Source organism: Euprymna scolopes, chromosome 3, assembly GCF_053919585.1.
Source record: "Euprymna scolopes isolate OS-2025 chromosome 3, ASM5391958v1, whole genome shotgun sequence".
Classification (NCBI taxonomy): domain Eukaryota; kingdom Metazoa; phylum Mollusca; class Cephalopoda; order Sepiida; family Sepiolidae; genus Euprymna; species Euprymna scolopes.
In genome coordinates, this window is record NC_136484.1 from 125,968,963 (window position 1) to 125,996,873 (window position 27,911).

Sequence of the window (27,911 nt, forward strand, 5' to 3'; positions counted from 1 at the left end):
AAATCAACACAAGAGTAGTTTACTCTGCTATTTCAACCATAGATAGGGAGAAGAGAAATGGATTCATACCTTGCTAGAAATAACTTTATAACCATTTTCAAATTTGTGGTACTTGGTATTCATAAATGGTTACCTATCCAAGTACCAATCTTGCTCAACATTGCTTTAACATCCAATACACAATCTAAAAGTAGACAGATGAAAATCATGGCCACTAACTCAGCGTTGTTTTATAATTTGAGAGGTCACTTGTATAGTTTTGGAGTTGGGATATCCAAATAATATCAGTATTACAATTACCAACAGGGATCTTTATCCTGGGCCTCCAAAATCAACAGAGATTAGACCATTCCTATAATGATCTGATTCCTGTTAAATTTACGGCAGGAGTTTAATTCTGTGAAGTTCTAGGAGGTCTGCCCTCCCAGGCTTTGCCTTCTCTCTTTCAGAAGGGATTAGTTTATTGCTAATTGCCTGGGGCGCCCTCACCGGGGAATGCCGATGGGGATACCCAGGCACTTTTTGTAGGTCAGAGTACTCCTCCTCTGGGGCACTGACTTCCCAATCCCACTTTCTGACCCTGGTATCAGTTTTTGCCGTGGGAGAAAACTAAAAAAAAACCTCCATGATGTTCTGAGTAGAGAATTACGTCCATGGTATTATGTCTCTTTTCTTTGAAAAGAGAGAGAGAGAGAGAGGGAGAACTAGGTTACTAACAACCATAACAGTTGCCACATTAGATTATTATGCAGAACAAAAATACTGCAACAAATCCTACAAGAAAAGTGGAAAACATGTATTAGACAAACTCAGCTACAAAAAAGTAGGAAAAAAAGGGGGGGGGATATTGAAATTATAATGATCATTTTTTTTTTTTTTTTGTATTTTTTGTAGAAATTACTCCGGGTTAATCATAAACAAATAAAAAAAAGACAGAAAATATTTCCATAATAACAGAAACAGCAATATTGTGCGATTTTAATTCAATTTTTTTTAATCCAATATTTGCCATTTATATTGTCACACAATTCTGTATGATAGATTTTTCATACAAGAAAAATAAAGATAGAAAAAGGGGAAAGAAAACTTATTTACTGCATACATCATGACTGTGGTTCTTTTTTGAGAAGATTACATATAAAATAGGACAAAAAAAAAAAGTATGCATAAATCATTTGCACATATAGTAAAAAAAAGTAAATGTCCTTTTTAGAATCATACATAGTTAATGATTTTAATCTTTACTCAAAGAAAAGAACTGCTTAGTTTAAATCTGTTTGAATACTGATAGAAGTTCATATCATGCAAGAATTTTTTTTTCTTTTTAAAGTAAGGACTTAGATAAAAAAAAAAAAAAATTTGTAATTAAAGTTATTTTCTAGAACCTTTAGATGTATAACTGCCGGATATTTAAATATCTTACGTTCTAATTAATGTCAAAAGATTTGCTTTGGAATTTGGGGGGCAATGAAGTTGAAAATCGGAGCTTACATAAGCATGAAACGTTATAAATACAACAATCAAGATTAAAATAATAGTTTGAGTAAGTTAAATCATCCAATCTGTTTGAAAATGACATCTACTTTTTGTTTTTTAAATATTATGGTCATTTAGAATTATAACCTCCATTCAGTCTTGAGACAATGGCTACTCTCTGTAAGGGAAGCTATGCATGTAATTGTGAAATAATGGTTGCGCAATTGCCCAACCAGACCTCACCTGAATCAAATGAATACAGCTTGAATCCAGTGGCAAGAATTCCAGGATGGCTGGAAACAATGCCAAGATAAGCAGGTATCCCAAATTGTCACCCATTTAGTATCAACCTGGTTCGATGTAGCTTAACTTCAGTGATTTAACAGGAACTGGTGTGTCAACATGATTATGCTGTATATTATTTAAAATTGTATGGTGAAAAGCTAAATGTTTACATGAAATTTTAAGTTTAAATCTAAAATGGTTCTTAATTTTTGAGATGAGGATTGATTATTTGGATTCTGCAAGAACCCGTGACATAGTGGATAGAGTACTTGATGAAATTCAGTGGTAAAAGGTTCAATCCTCAGTGTGAGTGACCCAATAAAAATACAATCCTGAATTACTTAGAACTTCTACCCAATCATGGCCAACTACTTCTGTGGATTAAATAAAGGGTTCCATTTGAAATTCTGTGCAGATTCTTAAGTTCAACAAGATACACCTGAAGATTGGAAGTTACATCAACCAAAACGTTATGAGAATAACACTCAAAATAACGAAAGTAGTCTGAATAATCCAAATATGTGAAATTTAAAACTCATATCTTGTCAAATAATAAATTATGTATTTTTCTTATGGTTGTCAGTTTGTTGTTTGCCAAAACATGCTTTCAAGTTATTTTATTCATTATATGAACTGGCCAAAGAGTGATGGTCACTTTTTACTAAATCCTGCACTAGAGGAATTAATGGTTAATATTAATGTCTAAAGTATTCTTTTTTTTTTTTTTGCAAAATAATTGAACAATATGCAGTCTGCAGTGCAATTGTAAACAAACAAGCATAATTTCTCTTGCTTTCATAGTGAGTGTAACTGTCTAAGGGTAAGATGGTACTAATGCTGACCAAACCGTAGTCTTGCATGACAGCTTGAAACACTTGCCATATCTACTGACACTAAAGTGTCTTGATATGACAAAAAAGCTGTCTGTGGATATATATTTTTATTAGTTTAGTGTCTGTAGGTATAAAAATAATTATTAATATTTATAATTATAAATTCCTTTAAAATGGAGTTGATCTGGGGAATTAATTAATGGTGATCAACTAGCAATATGCAACATTCTGACTTTTGGTCATTAGAATGCTTGGACTGCTTATTATTTTATTCCTGCATTTGACATAAGTGTTTAATTTCCCTTAATTCTTGTGTTAATTGCTAATGGCCTAGAGGTAACATCATAGCCAATGGAGTCAAAGGGTAACTTTTTAGCTGGGTTTGAATCTCCTGATTAACAGTAATTATCACTTGTTATACTGATGATTGCAAAAACATGAAACACTAGTGTCTGCAGGTGTGAAATTAACCAGAAGTATATTTATTATAAATATTATTATGATTAATTTAGGCTTATTAACAATGGGTAAGAAGTTGGAATGTATCGATGCCAAAACTGCTTGATATTAAGATGACTAATGATAGAGCTAGTATCTGTATCTAGCGCATTCAGCTTACATTGATGAGTTGAGGTTTCATTCTATATAACATCTTCAAAGCTGTTGTTTTATTCAACAGTTTACACCAGTTGAAATCATGTATATATAACAATCATAAATTTGGATTGTCTTAGGACTTCATCAAGTTTCAGAGGACATCTTATCATCAGAAGTGTGTTAATGAAAATTTCCGTATTGTTGTATTACACCGAAAATTAGGTGTTCCTTGAAACTGCAGTAAAGTGTAAATTTTCAGCCCACTTAGAGATATAGTCGCATGTAAAAAATCTATTTCACCATTTTTTCAATTTCAAATCAAGATTATCATGTACTCCAAAATCCCATAGTTATTACTGAAAATAGATACATAACATTTTTAAATGAGGTTTTCCAGGTGATTACAAGTGCTAAGGCAGTCAAACAGCAAGCATTTTTCTTTTCAGACATCGTGGTCTTGATATGGTTAAAGCATGTCATAAGATGTGACAAAAAAATTGGTAATTCTATTATTAAACTGTAAATCTAAACAAATTAAATAATGAATTTATTCTACAAAGCTTTTCATTGAATGCCCAGAAAATGCTTACTTTTAGATATAAATAAAATTCTAAGAATGTACAAAATATTACACATTGTAATCTGTTAAATTTAAATACAGAAGAAAATTTTTACATTTTATCTTTGGAACTTTTTCTTTGATTACCTACAATTATTAAGCTATTTTGTTTTTTAATTTTTGCAAAAAAAAAAAAAAAAAAAAAAAAAAAATGCTTTGAAAAAATTCATATCTAATATTTTTTTTTGTAATAATTAGTATTGATTAGTATGCAGTAAAAAGTTTAGAAATAAAAATTTATATATATATTTCAGGATTGATTAGGTATATGCCATTTTGACAAAAAAAAAAAAAAAAAAAAATCACTTTTTTTTTAACATAAATTCAGCTATGTTTTGTGTTTCAGTCAAACTCCACATAATACAATATTAGAGTATTAAGTATGGATATTATCAAACCTCTCATTTTGAGAAGAAATGTTGAAATTGTATATAAAGCAGATTAAATTGGAAGTATTATAGGAAGGAGAGGAAATGGACAAATATATATATTTGTATGTACAACAACATCATTTAACATTTTTTTCCAATACAAAAAAGAAAAAGAAAAAAAAAAAAGGAAAATTTAAATGAAAATCTTTCATACAATTGATAAGAAAGATGGTTTCCTTTTTTTTTGTATTAAAATGATGCATTTGAAAAAAAAAAAAAAAAAAAATTTTTTTTTTTAGGCCTGTCCAAACAGCCAACTTCAACACATTAACTACCTCATCAATTAGACCTTTTTTTTTTTTTTTAATTTTCATGTAACTAAAACCCACAAAAGATTAAAATTTGGTATTGCAAATCTTTTTTCAAATTGTCTTTTTTCTTCTTTTTTTTTTTTACATATAATGGATACAAAAAAAAAATTGAAAAAAATTGAAGAACCAGTTGAACCCAAACCTTAGTATATAGTCTAGGTAAAAAAGTAGCATCTTTGCCAAATGAGGCAGGACACTTGTCAGCTTATAAACAGGTAACCACAAAAAATAAAAATATTTTGAAATTTTTGGCATCAACCAAAATAGTTTTTAAGTATTACAAATAATTGTAATAAAAGTTTCAATCACTTCAAATGTTTTTGTTTTTTTTTACACTTTCTATTAAATATTTATAGCTTTCATCATTCTAATAATAACTGTAATAATTGCATATCACTCTCACTTAAGGCAGAACAAGCAAGATGATTCCTCTTCATCACCACAAAGTCGGTTGCCATGGGAATTTCAAATAGTTTAGCAAACTGCCTAAAACGTTCATGAACACACTGACATGAAAGATTACTTTACATGTGTGGCATTCAATACACTCTGTAAGTAAATACTCAAATCATTGCATTCCTTCTTCATTCTAGTAAAAATATGAGGTTATGATGTTCACAACAGAAAACTAAAGATTCTAATAAACAAATTTTAAATTATATTCGTATATGAAACACATTGATTATATTTACTAATAAAAAAAATACAATATCGAGCGTCAGTCATCACTTAGAATTCTAAAATTAGAAAAACAAATGAGCAGATAAAAATGCTGAGAAAGCTGCCCACTTGATTTTCCAATATAATATATTTTATGGGAAGTGTAGTTTTGTCAAGAGATCGCCAGCACAATAATTCAATCCCCTGTGGCAGTTTTTTTTTTTTTCTTTTTTTTTTTTGTGGGTTAAATCAGGTTTGAAAAATTGACCACTAATTGCTTTTTTGCTTTGTGAAAATGACCACATCTGACAGTAAAAAGATTTTACTTTAAAATGCCTTAGTATTTGAGCAAGAGATTTCAGAATTAATTTTTTTTTTTTTTCAAACCAAATTCAATCAGGGAAATAAGAGAAATTATATACAATTTCTCCAGAGTTTAGTTCTACCTTGTTTTTCTCTAACAAAAATAAAATCAATTTCAGGTTTCAAAATGTAAACACTGATGTCATATATATTTCAGCAAAGCATTAGTGCAGACTTTAGTGAATTAAATAATCAGTTAAAATTTTATAAACTAACCACTATATACTACTACTACTATTTAAAATATTTGCCATGTTTTGTGTATACAAAACATGGCAACTTTATAAAACAGGAGCACATGCAAAAGTTACATTTTGTCTTTGATTTACGGGCAAAAATAGAACTTTAGTATATTTAGCATTTGCCTTTAATTCAAACCAGAGTTTATTTTCTGTTTGACAGCTTAAAGGCTTCAAAATTACTTTAGAATAAGAGACTTGGCAGTAATGACATGTAAGCAACAATTTATTAGCGATTTTTTTTTTTAAATAGTTGATAGATCTTTACTATCATGATAGCATATTATTTTAAAGTAATTTTGAAGTCTTTAAACTGCCAAACAGAAAGTAGTAACTGGCTTAAACTAAAGTATTAGGATTCTATTTTGCATGTGCCCCTTTCATATAAACAAAACCCCAGTGTACATGTGTTTGATAAACATTTCAAGGAGGAAATGCAGTTCGAGTTATTTTAAAGCAAGCTCTTAAAAAAACAAAAATTCTTAAAAACCATAATATTTATGTAATTTAAATTTTAAATCTAACATTACTTAATTTGAAGAAATAGTTTGGTAATAAAGCCACCAACTGAAACATTAAGCAATAGCAGTGATACTGAGAGTAACTCATTAACTTTTATCCTCGAAAGGTTCTTGGCCTTGATAAGTAGAAACCCAGTAAAATTAATGCTTATTGCTTATCTTCATGGATGATAAGCGATATTTTTAAGAAACGACACTCTTAAAATATATCTAATCTAACCATGTTAGATTTATAATCATTTGAGAACAACTTTAGGGAATTTAAAAGAAAAGACTTAAAATGGATTCTTAATATACAGAGCTGAAATGAGTAACTACCAAACTCAACCAGGTGGTAAGTCAGCTGGGGGAAAAAAAAAGAAAAAAGAAAGAAACTCCAACTCTAAAAACTGTTAAATTCAAAGGCCAAACTGAGATGAAGAATTGTCTAAAACAAGAAAAAAAAAAATCAACTCTCAACTAAGGAAACTACCCAACTTCCCACCTGTGAATCCAACTAAGGTTGGCCGTAATTTAATATACAAGATGTTTGTAATTGAACTTTAGTTTCAACATCAAAGCTGTTATATTAAAAAGGCCTGATAAACTCTACTTAACTTATTCAACCTTGAACTAAGTTAATTCCGTAACATTTAAAAGTGGCGAACGGTCTGATTTTGTGAAGCATTGAAAAAATTGAATTCGTAGAATCTACCATGCCTCTCACACTGTGCCAGAAAAAGAAAAGAAAAAACATTTTTTGTTAAGTAATGCTTATTGATTAGCAGAGAATTTATGTAAACGAATATAGTTTTAAGTGTTTGTATAATCTATTGCTTCATAACAAAATATGGCAATGTTATTCATCAATGAACATATTTTCAAATGTTTCTATATTGAAACAAATCAGCTACCTGAAAAGGCCTGTAATATCTTATATGATTGATGTTCAAAAATATTGTTAAAGATTTTGAAGAGATTGAGGTTTGGAAATATTTTTTAAGTTGTTTTTTATTTAAAAAAAAAAAAAAAAAAAAAAAAAAAAAGATGCATCATACAAACAAAATGTGTGAAGTCAGGTGAAAAAAATGAACAGACTCTGAACTCAACATTAAAAAGAAATTGAAATAAAAAAATAATAAAATATTCAACTTTTGCAAAAATTGCAGTGTTTATCCAGTTCTACTTCAATATTAAAACATTATAATTGCACAAAAACTTTAAGTTCATACCTGTTACGTTAAAAAAAAAAAGAAGCTTGTGAACTAAAATTTATGTAAATACTTCTAGTATTTTTGTTTTTATAAAATAAAATTTGCTCAGTAAATAATTTCTAGTTGATATTATGATGCCTGTGTTGAATTATGTCCCTTGCCCGCTGACCTTAACATAAACAGAAAACGATGAACAAGACATTTTGCTGTTAAAATGTGTTTTTCTTGTTTGAACAAAAAAAAGAAAGAAAATACTTGATAAATTTGCTTAATTTCTAATGTACCGTCTTTTTTAAACCATTCTAAGTACATAATGAAATTTTTGTACCATTTTCTTTTTATGAGAAGTTCTTAATATTGGCATAAAACTGGACAAGTATCAAAATTGTTGACTTCAGACTCCCACCACCAATTTGGTTGAAGAGAGTCAGCCAAATAAAATTTAATTCCTAATTTGGTAAAAAAAAAAAAAAAATTTAGACTGATACCAGCCAAATTATTCGAATCTTGATTTCTCACCTCTGATCCAAACTCTTCTGATCCTACAAACCACATTAAATACCAAGCTTGACAAGAAAAAAAAAAAAAAAAAAAAAAAATACATGCACATCCACATGAGACGTGTTTTTGTATAATTTTTGTTGATACACATAAAGATGTACAAAAAAAAAAAAAAAAAAAAAGAAAAACACTTATGTCAATTGTTTCAGGTAATAAAAGTACTTCAAATGGTAAAATTTACAGAGCACCATTCACGTTTCAAGAGAACATACCTAACTATTTTAATCAACTAATTAGATTCATTTTTTTAGATAATATCAACAAAGTGTACAATACATTTCGGACATATCCATTTTATTAACACCTTTTCTTGTTACTTTCTTTATTAATCTGCGCTATATAACACTGGCTGCCCATATATGGCAATCCCGAGCAAGATTATACAAGATGGCTAACCAATCGTAATTCCATCATCAAAGATTGACCAACAGTAATTCAGAGAGCTCAACTAAATCTTTTGTTATCCATTAATATCCCTTTTTAAAATAGTGCTATAATGAAACAATATAAAAAGGATGTCACTTATGTTTCACATGAAAAAAAGGTGATTTATTAAAAAAAAAAAATACAAGTTTTAGAGGTAGGTGTTCTAATTCACATAACCCTAAAAATTTACGCTTTTCTATAACAAAAAAAGAATAGTAGTTTTTGTGCCCCCCTCTCTATTTAAAATTATGGGTGTCATAACCTTGCTTCTCTTTGTATGAGACTACAGCAACACACAACGCTAACCATTTGGCCGCACAAATTATGAGAAATAGAGTTCATGAAGTATGCAGACATAAAAATTATCTACATGTTTATTTATCAGTTAAATGTTAAAATTATTTAGAATTCGACTTAATAAAAAAAACAAAAAAACAAATATAGAAAAACTTATATGATGTACATGTCACAGAACGAAGATGCCATATTCCAAAAATCACATAAGTTGATCAAGTACTTGCTTTTTATATAGAAAATCATTTTATTTGTTGTTTTTTTTAGCGATTTTAAGAGTAAATTGTATTCATTACAAGGATGACCTTAATCTCAGTAGTTTGAATTGAGTTTTCTCCCTCCTTAGTTATAAACAACGGCAGATCAAAAGATAGCCCCTTGCTTCATAATAAAATATTATTTTCTTAGTTAAAAAAAAAAGAAAAAAAAGGTCAGTTTATATGATTTTAAGAATATGACATCTTCATTCGATGACAGATATGTCCATCATAAAAATGTATTTTCTGCATTATTTAAATCAAATTCTAAATAAGAACCTTATTTTCACTGTCTTGTGTACTGAAACATTAAAACAGCGAGCACTTTGATCATGCCATAGCCTCATACAGTGGCAAGCAAGATGACTTAACAGTATCATGTAAGTAACAATTTAAATGAAAAAAAAATCTATATTTGTTCTCAGAATGTACAAAACTCCAAGAGTTTATCCTTATTGGAGTATGCACACCAAAAGATGGACTAAGTTGTTTTATTTTTATATAGTATTATTGGAAAAAGAAAACAAACCTAAACACCAATGCATGCATATTAATTAAGCTAGATATCTTTAATCCAACATAATAAAAAGAAAAAAAAAAAAGAAAGCAATATATGATTCATTCTTATGCTGGATTGAAAAGATTTAATTAGAAAAATAAATCAGCTGTTAAAGATTAAGACAGTCTTATGACATTAAATAAAAGTGGTTTTCTTCTATTTGAAGTGAAATTAGTTTTAGAATTAATATATTTTAATGGTGAAATACATGCATAGATTAATTTAATTAGATATTTCATCAAATTACTGTCATATATTCTTCTCATGAAAGCCTTTCAAATAAACATGTTTAAAAACAACTTAAAAAAATTACAATTAAGGAAAAATCAGACAAAATTTAACTTTTTTTCTTTGGCAGGTTAAAGGTTGATGATGGATGGGGGGGGGGGGGGGGTAGAAATCCTGAGGTGAACAACATTGTATATTGTTACATTTGTCATGTCTTGTGATAAGAAAAAAAATGATCACATTTGTTTTCTTTATTATTATTATAAGGTGTTTGTTACTTACAGCCCTCTGCCCCTTTGTATGCTGATGGGTGCTCTGCTGCAGTGGGTGGCAATAAAAATGCTTCCAATCTAGGTCAGAATAAAGTCCACCCACATGAGATAATGACAATGATAATGTGTTGTTTTTACTAGCAAGGAAGAAAAGGTACAAAACAAAACCATTAAATGAACAACAAAGTCAATTGGAAATAAATCATACTAATACCATTACATTTGGGTTTCTAAGTAAAACAAATTCGTGTGAACAAATCTCAAGACAAAAATTATATATATATTATGGGTAACAGTATACAGTGGAAATTCAATTAGTCATATTGATATTAGAAGCTGTGAGAAACCTGAGCCATTGGGCCAGGAAATTCAATACAGCTTCATACTTGGTAAATGAACTAATATATAAGTCTATTTTATACGGATCATTTTTTTTTCACTTATTTTGTTTCTTCATCCTTACCAAATGGATGTTAAAGATGAAAGTTTATAACCAGAGATATTAACTTTCGAAAGCTGTATAATTTTATCATTTTTGGACAGAGATATAAACTGAATTGCGTGAAAAAATTTGTTTCTAAAACAACAATCTGCAGCAATGGAGAAAGAATAACAAAATGAGAAGAGTACAATGAAACGAGTTCAAATATACTAGAAATGGCTAATTTAGAAACACAATTTTGTGTTGAATTAATATCTAAATATATGAATCATTTTTCATTAGTAATTCATCATTTCTTTTATAAAAAGTTCACAGACACATAAAAAAAATTTTTTTTTTTTGAATTATGAAAGGAAATTATGTTTCTGAACTTTTTAGATGAGGATTGATTATTTGGATTCTCCAGACTACTTTTCTCATCATGAGTAGCATTTTCACAATGTTTCGGTCAATATAACTTTTGACAGAAAGATTCCCGTATTCGATAAACTACACCTGGAGAAGGTTGCAGGTTACATAAACTAGAACGTTGTGAAAATAACGCTCAAGATAAGAACAGTAGTTTGTAGAATCCAAATAATACAAATGAAAGGAAATATTTTCATTAATGACTTAATATTTTTGTGAATATAAAAAGCACTTTTTTTTTTCCCCCCTAGATTTTTACTTCTAGTTTTGTGTCTGTTTTGTTTGTTAACCGGAAGTGAAGAACTGATTTAATTGTAGATTTCAGGTAGAGTTCATAAAACACACTCCACCAATCCAAGCATTTCTCAAAAGAAATTTCTTTCTAAACATCATTTTACTGCAATTTCATGTTATCACCAATCATGAGAAGTGTCTCCAACTGGGATCAATCAGATCCATAGTAAAGTACAAACATATGGCAATTATACCGAGACATCTACATTTCATCCCCCATTAAGCATTAAATCTATGGGGTGAAATACAGACGTCTCTGTATAGTTTGTCATAAACATTACTTTCCTACTAAGCTCTAGTCACATATTGAGCACTATTGAAGTGAATACTGAAAATCTATACACAATATATCACTTTAAAATATTATGGATGTACCTATTTACTATGCCTCCCCACGGGACAAAGTTAGACACCAGGGTCGTTTTTTAACGTGGAGAAAAGGTACAAAAATAAAAATTGTCTCAGGCGTGAAGGATTTCTCCTCCACCGAAAGAGAACAAGAAATAGAAGTGCAGCATCTGAAGAACAGATACTACACTTTGAGATATTAAATCTTTTATTCATGTTAAAAAATACATTCAAAATTAACGTTGAACAAAAAACTTAGGCACATGGCCAACTCAGAAGGGGGGAATTTTGGGGGTCGTTGGTCATCCTTGTCACTCCAGAACAAAACAAAATCAAAAGTTTCTCCCAGCTAGTATCTTCTTTCACCATAATACCGCATTCACCCTTTCATATTGGGGGACGTCCTAGTAACTCCCAATACTACACTTTGATCTTGTCCCGAAGGCCAAGCACAAATATTTTATTACAAATAATACTATACATTTATGTCATATCTCCATGGAAACACTGTAAATGCCATCATTAAGCCAAAGAATACCAAATGTATCTGTTCAGAAGAATAGATATACTTGGTACTCTTCAGCTTAATAAGGCCGATTTTCTATGTCTAGCTGTGATTTGTAATAAAATATTATACTCTTAGTCTTATTTATATAATTGAGCACTCTGGTCTTTTTTACTGTACAAAAAAACACAGCATTATTATATATATAAATAAATATATATATAACCATTATAAGGAGTTTAAGTGAATTGATCAACGTTTCAACATGTCATAATCAGAGACTTGGGGGTGGTGTTCGATGATGACATGTTAATATTGAAACATTGATCGATCTGCATACGCTTTATAATGTTTACATAATTTTATTTATAAAAGCTCTATTCATGTATCTGAGCTTTTGAAAAAATATTGGTATTTAGTTAACGTTATCAATGTACATGAACTTGTCTACACACACTGTTTGCTGCATCATAGTTTTTCACTGAGGATAGACAAGTTGACATCAAAATACTGCAGTTTCACAGCATTATTAATCAGAAATGTATCCAACTGGTCTAGATTAATACTAAATGTTAGAGATCAAGCAAGTACACTAATGATCTGCGATTCCGTGAAACTTGAGTGAAGTGTTAAGCTAATTAGAATTTACCATTTATAATTGATATAGCTCTACCCGATAGGAAATTGAGTCCTTTGTCCAAGATCTGCTATCATAATTCATTTCTGTTCAGATTTCAATATATATAGATATATATATATATATATATATATAAAATCATAAAATACTGTGGACCTTGCTTGCATCTTGTCTTCGAGGATCTAGCGATTCCATCTTTTAAAAAAAGGGATGACAGGTGAATATATATATATATATATATATATGAGCGCTGCTTAAAGGTAAAAGAATAAGGGTGGAGATTTGTATGATTTGTTTTCAATTTCACCTGATGGTACCCAAGTGATACATATCTTTTAGCTTTGATCTCACTACCATATATTAGGTTTAATATGATAATCAATAGAAAATTGTCTATAATAAATATGTAATCTGCACGCATTAATATATTATATTTAAGCATATCTTGACCGGGCAACACCGGGCTACCTGCTAGTAAATATATATATATATATATATATATATATATATATAAAATCAATATATCCAAAATAACTGGATGATTCTGCTTAGATCTTTGCAGTGTAAATCTGTATCCAAGTATGTGCTTGAAATAAATTATTACCTAAAAACTAGAATTAATTGTTTCAGTCTTTTCCATACACTCATATCTATATAGATATATCATGTTTTTATATAAAATGTTATAAAGAGATATATTTTTACTTTAACAGTGCTCAATACAGGAGTAGAGTTAAATATATTTATGGTGATAAGCTACACAAAAGCTTTCACGTTTCATCCTGATAAGAAATAGACTAAAATGCAGTTTAGTCTGATAACATTTTATGTGGATACATGAAATAATGAGTGAGTGTATGTGTATATACATATATATATAATTTTTTTTACCAAAAATGTTTATATATTAAAATTCGGTGATGTTCATATACCAATAAAATCAAAATAAATTGACTTAATTAAGCTTCATGATTATCCGTTATCACAATCGAGCATGTGTATAATATCTTTGCAAAAATCAAGACAACAAAATATAAGAACATTTTTACAAAAATTATTTAAATAAACCTTTTAATTTCTAGTTTTTCTTAAAAATAAAATAGCAGGTAAAAGGGAAAAGGAAAAACAAAGATATCGTAACATGTAAATAAAAATTTATACAAAATTAAGGCAAATTGAGAAATGAATGGCTGGACATAAATAGAGACTAAAATCTGAGAAGTGAAATTTAGGAGTTGGGGAATGAATCAATAAATAAATCAGATAGGAAAAAATAAAAATAGAAAAAACATAAAAAAGACAAATGTATTTTAGCGTCTGAAGAATAGATATTTTGGGGATATTTTAAATATGTTTGATCTTGTGCCAATGGTTACTGGACAATTGTAACACATAAGGAAATGCACCATATGATGTTCTTATTTTATATTTTGTTGTCTTGATTTTTGCAAAAATTATATACACACACATGCTGAAAGTATTCTTTTTTATCTTCTCTGTGCAGGAGTGAAAGTGAGAGTAGTTCTAAGCATGAAAGTGAAAATTTTTTTTAATATGGAACAGGATTAAATATTAAAATTGAAGAAAGCAAGGCAAACTAAAATCTTATTTTCTAATATCATCATTCCTGCCATATGTTGGTCTAACTGAAAAGGTCTATGTTTTATTACTGTAGCCATCAAGCATGCATGTGGGTAAGTTTATCTATAAGATATGAATTCCTAAAATAACTTAATGTTTAAATATTAAAAAACATTTTGTAGTAAATTTATTAAAAATAGATACATTCTAAAATTTTATTATTCATTAGTTAATAGAAAAAAAATGAAAATTTGAGCTGACAGTGATTATGGATTGCTTGAATATTTACATGACATCATTTGTTTAATCCCAGAAAGAGAAAGAGGAAAAAAAAACAAAACAAAAAAACAAACAAACAAACAGTTCCCACTGGGCGGAATAATCATGCATGGTCTATGTAATGTTTGGTATGTTGGAAAAAGTAAACAAACTTTCTTTTTTTTGACATTCACTTTAACCTGCTTGCCCATTCATGAAAGGAAAGGAGGAACATCGATACAAAACACAATTTTTTATGTAAAAATAGGATGGCATATAAAAAGGTTGAAAAAAAAAAAAAAAAAAAAAATGCAGCAGTTTAACAAGGGGTATTATGATAAAAATACATGTATGCACACGAGATAATAAAAAAGAACATTTTACATGGTTCACATCGATTCTTACAGGAAACAGATTCCAGTGCCATAATTAAGCTCAATATTCAAAACTTTACAAGTTATTTTAAAATTTCTAATAGAGCTATAAAATAAATTGACAAATCAAAGTAATGACATAGCTATTTGATTGCTTCAAAACTGACAATAAATCATAGCATGTCATTATTTTGATCTGCCAATTATATATATTCCAAATAAATATTGACAATTATATATAATAAGGATTTTATTGCTGTAGTTTCCTAGATGTTAATCCGATGAAACTCCGGTGCTTATAAAGCAGTGCTCAATAACAAGAAGAGCAGTATTATAGTATAAATTCCTTTATTCATACAAGAATTATTGACTATATATGTGTATACATGTTTCAATTGTGATCTCTTTTGAAATGCAACCCCCTCGGACCAAAGTTTTCAAAGTTTCTGAGGTTGCATTTCAGAAGAGATCACAACTGAAACATGCATGCACATATGTAGCTAATAATGTTTACATCAATATAGGAATTTATATCATATATGTATTACTGGTATAAACATGTATAATGTTATTGGATGGCCAGAATTTGTCTGCCTTTCTGATATAATGGATGATAAATGCATCATCTTTAGTCATATCAAAACAAAAAAAAGCCATTAATGACATGAGAACACAATTTGAGGCATGTTGTCTTGCTAAACTGCTGTGATGTTGGAAATGGCAGCCTTTTTTTTTTTAATGGATAGAGTAATCCTTGTTTTTGTTAATTCAAAAAGGCACAAAGCAGCTTTCTTTAATGTGGTTAAATGTCACGTAGATATGATAAGTAGTTAATGTTGATGGGCAGGCAGAGTAGGAGAGAAGAATATTGGAACTTACCGAAAACAAAACAAAAAAAAGTTTAAAGTAATAAAAGTTTGTCAGTAAAACACATGGTCTTTTTTTTTAATTAATAAAGTGGAAAAGAAGCTTGTAGAAGCTGCTGCTGCTGCTGCTACAGTAATTAATTAATAATACAGCCTCCAGGGAAGAAAAATAAAATCTGTTCTTGCCAGTGAGCAATCATTGATAATGTGAGACATAATAGCAATTTAACTTTAAAGAGCAAATTGAAAAGTAATATAAATATAAATTGAAAATTACCTAAAGTGGAAATAAAACATTTTTCTTTCATTTATACAACAGTACAAAAGTAGAAATCACACCAAAAATATTTCAATGCTCAGACAAACTTGAGCAGTTACTTAGTTAAAAAAGCAAACAAAAATGTTGCTTTTAAATTTAACATTTACAAACTCGAAAGTAAATTTACTTAACTATATAAAAAAAAAAAACTTGCATCTTGGTTTTTTGTTATTTACATGGTTTGCATGATACCTTAAATAAACGATTAATTTAGTCCATGGTGTTGGGAATAAACATAAAAAAATGGGTAAATTTATACAAACACCGTGACAGCGAATTAACCCTAACCCTAAACCCTAACCCTAACCCTAACGCTGTCACGGTGTTTGTATAATAATACCAAAAAATGCAAAACAAGATTCGAACCTAGACCTCCAAACGATGGTCCTTCTTTCTGCAAGTGCAACAACACAGGTTCGAACGCTGTATGAGTCACTACTTGCCTCCCCACAAAGACAAAGTTAAATACAAGGCTGTTTTTTTTATACAAGAAAAATCCAGCTCCCCAAAAAGAGGCCCTCTGGATTACGGCACAAAAATTACTTCAGTCTAAAAGGATTTCTAAGAGAGGACAGAACAGATGAAATGTATCAGAACAGATACTACACTTTGTTCCTAGCCAAAAGGTCATGGAATCAGTTTTGTTTATTTCCAGCCCTATAAAATAAATTAACCATTTGTTTAAAGATATTACCTATGTAAACAAAATGAAGTTGTTATTAAAAAAAAAGCAGCAAGCTGCATAATATATTGTCGTAAATAAATTCCAATGTTTGTTATACAAACTCACATTTGGAAACTAAGAAATTTACTGAAAGGTTCGACCTTGCAAACCTTATAATAAAGCAGAAATATATATGGAAAAATGTTAATTCAAAAAGACTGATTTTTGGGATTAGTTTGTGTATTTTACTTTAATTTTGAGATTAGAGTTTCAAGAAAGCAAATTCATGTAATGTAATAATTTAATGTAATAATACACATGAAATTCTTACATTATAAAGGAATGTAGAGTATTGTTTTTGTTGAAGTCAATTATTTTATATTTTAGAGAAAAAAATATTCACATCTATTTATTGCATAAACAACTTTTTAAGAATAAACAGAATATTTATGAGAATTTTAATCTTAATTGCTTATTATAATAACGAGAATTCCCAAGGGAAATAAATGTAGAATCTCAATTAAGAGAATATGAATAGAAAAGTAGCTCAAAAGATGGTATCTTTATAGAATCACTCCCGTCTGCAAACCGGTTTTTAGAGTTAAACCCTAAAAAACGGGAGTGATTCTATAAAAATCGCCAAAAGATTGGGATACTTGTTTAATTTTAAAATACCTTAAGCCTTGCAACAGGCGGTAAAGTCATTCATATAAAGGAATCCTTTTTTTTATAGATAAATGAAGGCAATAGCTGTTAATTTCTTTTCAGAATTTTGAACATCGACTTTTACAGGATGATGCAAAGTTTACTGGGAATTATGAGGGTTAAAAGAAAAGGAGATAAACAACACCAGAATTCTTTCAGATATTTTATAGTTTTATGTGACCAAAAGATTTAAAAAGAAAAAAAATGAAACTATATAGTTCACTGTTCAACCACCAGAGTAGACACTCAGGAAATTAAGAAATCTCAACTCTGCAGAAGAATATCATTTTTCACTCCATATATTTTCTGTACAATTCTAAATAAAACATGGAGAAGGGAATAGTTGCTATGCTAACATGATGTAAACCGAGCTCTTGGATAATATTAATGAAAATGCAAGCCACTTTTTTATACATTAGCAGGAATGCTCGGTGTCGCTCGGGATTGAATGAGAAACGATGTCCTTCTGCATTTAGACTATAACATTTGTTTACCTATTTTTATATTATATATATCATATCTAATTTGGGAAGAGGATAAAAAATGTACTCAGAATTGCTTGCGTAGGAGAATAGGATAAGTAAAATTAATATTAAAACAAATTCCGATAAATTTATAGTTTTTAAGCCCTTCTTGAGTTGCATCTGTCGCTGCTGAACCCCCTTATATTTCTATTATTTTCAAGTTATAAATAAAATAAAGTAAAACGCATTTCCTTTTTATGGATGTCAAACGTGAACGCAAGCCCTACGGTATTGTTGTAGTGTTGTACTCCCAGGATATAACGAAGTTTCAAAATATATGGTTATAGGAACTAACACCTTAGGGAGGTCATCAACAGAGAGACGGTAACCGTGATAGATAGATAGATAGATGTAAAGAGTGGAACTGGAACGTATATATTGAACCAGTTGGATAATAAAAATTTTAAAAAATACTTTTTTATGCGCAGAAAAAAAATTAACTAAAATTAAAGAACCTGAAGAGAATACGGATCGAGCTATTTGTTTTATATAATTTAATATAATTTTTTATATTTTCAGATTAAGTTCAACGTTTACGGTATCTTTGATTATTAAACTATTAGATGCAAGTACAGATGAATTACAAAACGTCTTACTGTCCATTAAGAAGGAGTTTCTAAATAATAACGTTATTATTTCGGCACGACCCGTATTCTCTCTGCATAAGTACCGAAATTAAAATAGTCATATTTACTGAAATTAAATGAACTTATCTCCTCTTCATTTCCCTCTTAAAAAAAAAAAATAATAAACAAAAATTATTGAAGCATGTGATCATTAAGCAAAATTATTGACATTTGTAGCAATTAGCAAAAAATAGCAGGTTCTAAAAAAAAAAAAATAAATCACTTTATCAAATTAAAAAAAAAGTTGTTTTTTTACCATATTGTTTAGCATGAAAATAACTAAGGATTTAAGAAATAACCCTGTTTTTATGTATACAATCATTTTTTAGTGGGGGGGGGGTAAAATCATAGAATTATAAAAAGAAAGAAATTAGACGAAATAAAATTGTAAATTTAAAGAAAATAATATTATAACCTATAAATTATACGCAGGCGTAACTAGTGATAACTTTAAAAAAGTAATAGAATTTCGTTTCTTCAAATATTAACTCCAAAATGTCAATAACTGATTATCCTTTATGTAAAAAAAAAAAAAAACACTTTAAATGTTATCTAGTTTTATCAAAAGAAAAAAAAATCGACCAAGTTTAAAACCTAAATGACAGACACACGTCTTTATTTGAACTCGATTTATTAACTAAACCCTAATCTAATGCAAATGAAACTAATTATGCAGAAAATACTGAGCTTCTTATTCATTATTTCTGTTATAAACATTAATTTGCATTTTTATTTATTTATTTATTTTTAATCTTTTAAATACAAGAGAGACCTGAGATTTAACCGGAAATGTTTATCAGAAAGAATTTCTTTAATAATAAATATCTTTGTGGTATCTTTGTGAATCAGAATCTAGTTAACAAGTTGAACATATTTTGGTTCCAAACCTAACTAATTTTTTTTCTTTTTTAACTGCAGAAAAATCTTTATGATGCACGTACTAGTCACGGAACGGAAATGTCACATTCCAAAAATTACGTAAATCGAGCAAGTAGTTTCATTTTTTTATAAAGAAAATAATTTTAAACGATTTAAAGCGATTAATGTGAAATCAGTAGCATTACAAGACTGATCAAGTAAGTTTAAATTATTGTGGACTTATCTGGCTATTTTTTCTTTTCAAGATGGTAACGCGAGACAGTTTCTTTTCGCTTACTCATAAAGTTTGATTTTCTTGATTAAAAATGAAACTACTTGATCAATTTACGTAATTTTTGGAATATGACATTCGTTCAGTGATGTGAAGATTTTTTTCTGTATTTTCTGCATGTTTTTTTTTTAAATTAGGTTGAATTAACCACACACATTTTCCCAAGATGAGAGAAAAAATATGCTCAAAGATTTTTAAAATCTGTTCCTAAATTTTGAAGGAATGTAAGCGAGAACATAATCAGTAATTCTTCGCATTCCAAAAGTTAAGTAGAATTATTGCAAAGAAATACATTTCTGAAATATTTCAGTGTAATGTACACTTGTTACGAATTTCTTAATGTTACATTGTTACATAACTAAGTCAAAAAAATATTTTTACATATAAATGTTTAAATAAATTTTGCTAAAAATATTTATATATTAGACATAGCTAAAAAATATATCTAAGTTATTTTCCTAAAGTTAAAAAAAATTAATATTTTAATTTTTTTCTTAGGTTAAAAGAAATAAACTTACATCATATTTAAATTGTATTTAAAACAAAATCAAATTAATATAGTGAATTATATTTTGATAATTTTATACAATCACTCTTGTTTTCAATTGCGTGTTTTAGGAGGGTTGTCATCCAGACTTAGGGTCAGTGATAGGATTAACTCTATCTTAAGTCTAGATTAAGTTGGAGAAGGGATTGATTCTATAAAATTACTTATATTTCTGCTAATATGCCTACTTTATAAAAAGGTAATTATATTTAAAAATATCTTCTTGGTAAATCGTGATAAAATCCACTGACGCTAAATAATGCTATTTCTTAGCTGTAAAAAGATTTTAGCACTGTTATAAAAAATAAATCTTATTTTTCATTTTTGTTAATATTCTTAAAAAAAGTTAAAATAAAATGTCAAATTGATAAGTCCTAAACTTACAAAAAAAAAGAAAAAGAAAAAGAAAATCGATATTTTTAAAGAAGCAATCGAGTCTTCAAACATGTTAAGATTAAAATCACACAACAAACACCTGATTGGAGACGGGAGTGATTCTATAAAATTACACACGAAAAAATAAAACTTAATTACATTAGAATAATTTAAAATCCAATATACTGAGATTATATTGTTATAAATAAAAGAAAATTATATTAAAAATTCTTAAATTATTATTTTGCATTTACAAATGTTAGTTTATTGATGAACACATGCTAATTTTTAAATATTGGATTATTATAAATTTTCATTTTTTTCTAAGATTTTTTTTTTACTATGATTAATAAAAAAAATGGCAGGGTTACAATCTTAAGGTATTGCCTTGTTTTTTTTTTCATGCAAGTCAAAAATTGAATCATCCATTCGTTATCATGTTAAAAGTGGACACGATCTAGCATGGTCAATAATAATTAAATAATTAATTACAGTAACAGTTGTAATAATAATAATAATAATAATAATAATAATAATTAAATAATTAATTACAATAATAGTTGTAATAATAATAATAATAATAATGCCCTGATGCGTGTTGGTCCACTTGTTACTTGAGACAACAACTGTTAGTCAACGTACTCCACATAGTTCTCTGGAATGAGCCCGGTCACTCCGTCGAGGGTCCCTTCCAGCCAGCAGGCCTCCTGCGAGGGTCGCACATTGTGTATAAATTGGTTGGGGTTAAATGATAACTCTGATTCATTTTCTGCCTGGCAATGATACAATGTCCTCACGGTCCGCGGTCGGGGTTCAATCATCGACTTGGACATAGCAGAAGGGACAGGCACATCAGGAAGGGCCCCAATGCTACTTGTCATGCTACTATGCATGGAAGAGCGCAGGCCCCCAGCAATCCCTCGTGCCGCATCAGTTCCTCCACCACCACCCGAATAGTCCGGCATGTTCCGCCTTTTCACACTGCCAAACATCACGATATCTCCAGGGTTTGTAAATCGGTTTCCAGATTGTGCTCCAGTTTGGGGGACACTCATATACATTGCCGGCAACATGCCGGTCCGTCGAATAGCATCCAACTGCGGAGACGGATTTGTAGAAGGCGACTTGAAGGAATTCAGCGATTCGGAGCTTCCACTGGTGCTGCTTCCATGACTAGGGTCGTGGCTGGCCAACAAGGGTGTGCTCCCACCGCCGGTAGCACCAGCGTGACCCAAATGGCCACGACCAATGCCTTGATGTCTAGAGATTTTCGGGGTCTGTTGCGGCCTTCCAGGCGGAGGCGTAAATTTTGGCGATGATGCAGCAGAAAAATATCCACTTTTCGAAGCTCCGCTGCCGGTGCTGGCAGTGGAGAGACTGCCATAATGCGATGAACTGGTAGCCGGGACAGGCGGAGATGTCGCAGGTCCTTGGGTCGTAGTGGAGGTACCTGCTGGTTTCCGCTCTTTCTTTTCGGTGCCACCAAGTGCCACTGCAGCAACTGCCGCATCCAGACTTGTAGTTGGTTCAGGCTGGTCTAGTTCGTCGTCGGCAATATCAATATCCTCAGGAGTTGTCCTAAAGATGTCATGATAGCTGTTAATTAATATCTCCACAACAATGTTACAGAATTTTATATCCATGATCGCGGCCATTGTCTCTTCCTCGGGTCGCATGAGGGTCGGTCCAAAGCAAACTCCCAGGTTTGCTACGGTCATCAGGTTTATATCACTTTTGTCCGCAACCTTCTTTAAATGTTCGCATAGCAATTCCAACATTTGAAAATTCTTGTCTGGCAGTTTATGGATCAATTTATGGATGTCATGGAATCTCAGGCGCTTGGATTCCCGCTTAGCTGCGGAGATGAACTCTTCGTGCAAACGGAATGTCATCAGGGGTTCCGGTAAGGAGCGTAGGTAATGTTTCATAGCGCTGGTAATAGTCTTCACCTCCCAGCTTCCCGTATCTTCCAGGGTCAACTTCTCAGCTTTCCGACGATCAAGGCCCATTGTTGTTAGCTTGTTGACTTTCGAATTGACACCAACCAAGCGATACAGGCCTTGATCTGTGAGACCTCTAGACTCGAGTGCATTGATACATTTTGTGATAAACTGGAACCCTAATTCATCCAACTGGTATGTCTCTTCTGACGACTTGGCAGGTGTCTGGTAGGTCGGTTCCTTCCCGTCCATTGCGTCCAGCCACAAGTGTCGGTCATCTTCGGACAAGGCTTGGAATGTTAAGGTAATGCCGGGTTTGTCAGAGAGTGTAATATCAAAACAAAATCTTTTTTCTATAGAATCAGAGGCTCGTCTCGTGCAGCTGGTCAGGGTTCCGATCTCGGGAACGTTCAGCTTTCCGACCGCTTGGTTGTAGGGAATCATTGAGAGGCTCTTGTTGGATTTCAAATACTGGCAATAGCATTTCGTCCAGGTGGTTCCCAGGGCCTTCTTTTCCATCAAATACAGGTAGCCCTGACGTGTGTAGATCGTGGATTTGGGGGAGACGATAAACTCGCCCCTTGACCCCCGCGTCTCCAGCATTTTATTCATCAACAATTGAGCCTCGTCCCTTGTGCTGCTAAAGTTCTCTCTCGTTTTCTGCAGGCGCAGCTGCAAATCGCTCATGTTGTTCTTAAATTCCTTGGCCACTTCATGACCCTGGTGATACACCGTCAACCAGTTTGATATAAACATTAGAATGATCTCGACAAAGTCGAATTTCTTCTTCTCCTGAACCTCCTGTAATAAAAGGACATATTTCATGGATGCTTGGTAAAAGTGCTTACCTTCCAGAACTAGGGCGGCGTCCGCCTCCTGGAATGTAGTGTCGTGAGTTTTCGACTTTAAATTTAGGTACCGTTCCTGCGACGCGCAGAATTTAGCCGTCTGTTTTTCAAATTGTTTTTTCTCTTCCTTTGCCTTGCCGATATTGTCCTTTCGGAAGCGCTCCAGAGGGGACAGAAACATGTCCTTGGCTTTCTCCAGCATTTTTTCGAACACTTCCTCAATAGCCAAAAAGCAATCCCCGAACTCCTTGAGGGACTGGGCGATGACCACTTCATCATCCGTCTGTTGGTTTCCGATCGTCTCGAATCGAAAATCTTTCAGATTAGTAGAAAAGGCCTTCTGTGCCTTCGACAGGTTCCTAGCAGCATTGATGAGTTCTTTGCCGCATATTATCAGACACTTGATAGATTTGCTCGTTCTCTCTAATTCCTTCTCGTGCTCATGCAACTTTTCTCGGAAGTACGGACTGTCGGTAAGGCAGTCCGCAAATTCCAGAGGTTGCAGCCCCATGATCACTCCTCGGACGTCCCCAAAACTGTGAGAGGTTTACACACCCACCCATCCACGGGCGGAGGAGACAGTCATGGCGGTTACACTTTGCAGACAGGAGATTTCCTTAGTTACTACCGAGTTACTTCCCCTTGCTAATAATAAGAACGCCACCTGGCGAAAAAATAATCTATAATTATCTCCCTTTGATTTTTTTTTTTTTTTTTTTTTTTTTAATATAATTTTCAAATTTATTAAAAATCTTTTTTGCATCATTTTTATTTTCAAAAACCAAATCGGAAATATATTTATTTATCATCAATTTTAATTTCGATGTCTTTATATTATTTTTTAAAAGTAATTTATATTGTCAATGTTAGATTATTTAATATGCTAGCAGCAGGGGCAACACCAACATCAATTAATGCTACTAGAAAACTGAAACTACGTATTCTATTCTTGAAGTTTGACTATTTTAGCACATTGCAAAAGAAAAATAATTAAATAATTTGTTTGAAATTACGACGCTAAACTTTCAAGGATAGGAAGTCATTAAAAACAATCATTTATATTCAGCATTTGTAGTTCGTTTCTTCGACATTATTATGTCGGGCGGAGTCACATGATGGAGTTTTCTGCTATGTTCAGCGTTTTTACTCTTTCTGCAACCGACTTCCCACTGTTGCTACTACGATGGAAGTGGTTGCGATTTTTACATTAGTTTTTTAACTTGGGAAAATAAAATTTATAAATTAAGTATATATACATGTTTTTATTTTTTAATGTGTAAATAATAATAATAAAATCAAAATAGGAAAACTTGTCACTCAGACATCAGGGACCACTTGTTATCACTGATTATGACTCGTGTGCAAAAACTGAAGTAAATCATAAATATTATTATGTGCTTATTTAAAATTAAATCTATTAAAAAAAAAAAATTGCAGAAAAATTTTTTATACACGGAACGAAGGCGTCATGTCCCCAAAAATCACATAAATTGATCAATATAGAAAATCTTTTTTGTTTGTTTAATTTTTAGCGATTTTAATGAGAAATTGTAGCCAATAAAAGGCTGATTTTGATCTCGATAGTTCGAATTGGGTTGTCTTCGCTTAGTTATAAAACATGGCGGATCAAAACATGTCTCGTTTCGTCAGAAAATTTGATTTTCTTTGTTAAAAAAAAACTACTCGCTCACTTTACGTGATTTTTGGAATATGACATCTTTGTTCCGTGATAGTTACAGCCATGATATATATTTTTTTAATTTTCTTTATTTGTTGAAAATGTGTTTACTTTTAAAAAAGCACCAGAATGCTTATTGCTGTACAATAAAAAATAGATGTAAATGATCATTTTATTTTAATTTCATAAATTCAGTTTGCCTTTAATCGCAATCGTACACAAATTAATTAAATGTAAATAAAATGTGCCGTTGTAATATATGAAGTAAGTAAATTGATATCTAAATTATTTAAAAAAATGATAACTCCATGTGTGTGTCCATGTATGTGCGTTTCTCGTCTCGGTGTAATTTGCACCTTATTTTCTTTATTTATTACTGATTAATTATTTACCGAAATCAAAACGGAAAAATGTGATAAATAATTTAATTACGAAATTAAATTCAGCAGAATGCATTTCATTTTCTTCGTAGTAAAAATCCATTATGAACTTTTACTTTTTCAAAATGAAAAAGAAAAAAATCATTTTAATATTTTTCTCATATTGGAACGGGCGGTATTTCCCGGACTTGGGGTTAGTGATGGTTAATGCTTTCGTCGTCATCATCGTCAAGTACGACTAGTCATATCACGAGTTATCTTCTCTTGTTAAATAATTGTCAAAATGGTTAGTGTAGGGTCAGGGATGTATTTTTCTGAAGGGTAACCAATCTATAGTTGGAAATCGCCAATCTGTCGAGTATATTAGCGGGACCATTAAAGGTAAATTCAACCGGATCTTCAATTCATAGAAAAGTTATTCAACTACATCCTTACATAAAGTATAAAAAAAAAATAAAAGAAATAAATTCCGGAAAAGACGGCACTCAACAAAACAAAAAAACACGAAATCGCTGTATTAACATGAAATAAACAACATTTATTTACGTGTTGAGAAAATTAATTTAAATTGTTCCAACATAAGTGTTTTCTTGTGTTGGATGTTCATAATGAAGGATTAATGAAGTGTGGATTTTGCGAGTATGGCACAAGGCTTGAAATGACTGATTATTTATAATCTCCACGAGGGCTTAAAGTCTATGTGGCTATTTTTGAGAGAAACAGTCCATAAATCATATAAGTGAATACGTGTGTTTGTATCATAAGAATAATAGTTTGAAATGAGAATATTCAAAAGGAGGTTTTAGTCCTCGCTACATGTGGTAAATTTTCACACTGGGTATTGAAGTTCATCTGCGTCGCGTATAAAATCATGACAGGAGTTTTTACATCTCCCGGGGACATAGTTCCTTCCAACAAGTGTTGAACTTGAGAAATTGAAGAGAAAACTGGTTTGATTTTGGCAGGTAAATCTTTATATACAGGACTTTTCGAACGTTCCAGCTTGTTTACTGCATTCATATGGGAGGGAACAATTGGTCGGTTGATGGCAGTCCAAAAGAAAAGTGACGTCATCAACTTTAGTGCTGCGCAGTTGCTTGGTAAGATAAATGGTGCAATTTCAAAGGAAATGAGACACCTGTATTTGAGGGGTACATTATGGACGTTCGTGTCCATGTAGAGTATACTGAAGAACTGAGTGATAGATAAACAGAATGTCATAGGTTATATAATTTCTCGTCATTCCTTGGTTTACTATGATCTGTTGCAGATTGGCATTATTGATGGCTTGAGTGCAATCAATATGCATGCGTGTGATGTATTGACATTGTGTAAGAATGCGATGAACTTGTAAGAAGCTCCTTTATGCATGTGTGAAAATGTATCGGGATTGTTAAACTATTCAATGTGCTTCTTGTTCTGAAGGTGTCGTGCGTGGTTGGAAATTTTGCATGTGACAATAAACTCCTTTCGGAGGATGTTGTGCATGGTTTACCCAGGAGGAGGGCATTGTTAAATTTTGCACATTCCGAAAATGGTGGTATCTCCAATATGGCCCGTGTGGCAGTGGTTGATGTGAGACCATCTGTCACCATTGTATCACGAGTTTAATGGGAGATTTGGCATTAAATAGGCGTTGATAATCACCACCGCTGGCAATGATGTAGGTAAAATCCCTTTGGTGGGCAAATTGTCGAACGTGCTGGCTACAGAAGCGCTACTTCATAGAAGAACTGTGTGTGGTGCTCTTTTTGTTGGAATTAAGCTGCCAATTTGTAATCAGTGAATTTATATAAAAGAAATAACATTTTCTAATGTGTTAGAAGTATTATAATAAACGGTTCACACATATGAGTGTTTTTCTTGGTGAAAAGGTTCAATAATGAAGGATTGCTGGTGAAGATTTTGTGAGTATGCCACAAGGCTTGAAATTACTGATTTTTTTATGGTAAGAGTGCTACACGAGGATTTAAAGTCCATGTGGCTGTTTTTGAGAGAAACAGTCCTGTAGCAGAAACAAATAGAACTCTTTTCTTGTGCGTCAGTGCCTCCCCTGACTGTGCGATATGGCACATACTTACCAATCAGAGGCATAGCACAGGGATCTTCCTTACCCCCTTAAGGAACTATAACTGCTTCGATCCCGGACAAGAAAAACTCTTCCTTTTTTCCAGCGAGACGTCAAAGAGAGCGGACCTGTTTCCTCACTCTCTCTCTCTCTCTCTCTCTCTCTGCCTACATCGGTATCGACGGTCCCCACTTGGGAATAACTACCGGGCAAAGGCAGACGAGTTCTACTCCAGCTATATCTAAATGG

General features: G+C 31.2%; 1 protein-coding gene across 1 annotated transcript; it reads right to left on the bottom strand.

Annotated features, from left to right (window-relative positions):
- Positions 1 to 21,278: 21,278 nt before the first annotated feature.
- On the bottom strand, positions 21,279 to 24,189 carry LOC145258590 (rho GTPase-activating protein 26-like). Its single transcript, XM_080116620.1, has one exon. The coding sequence runs from the start codon at positions 24,045 to 24,047 to the stop codon at positions 21,378 to 21,380; it is 2,670 nt and encodes an 889-aa protein (XP_079972746.1). The 5' UTR covers positions 24,048 to 24,189; the 3' UTR covers positions 21,279 to 21,377.
- Positions 24,190 to 27,911: the final 3,722 nt, after the last annotated feature.

Coding starts and splice junctions, on each gene's coding strand:
- LOC145258590 (XM_080116620.1), bottom strand. CDS start 24,047: ATGGGGCTGCAACCTCTGGAATTTGCGGACTGCCTTACCGACAGTCCG.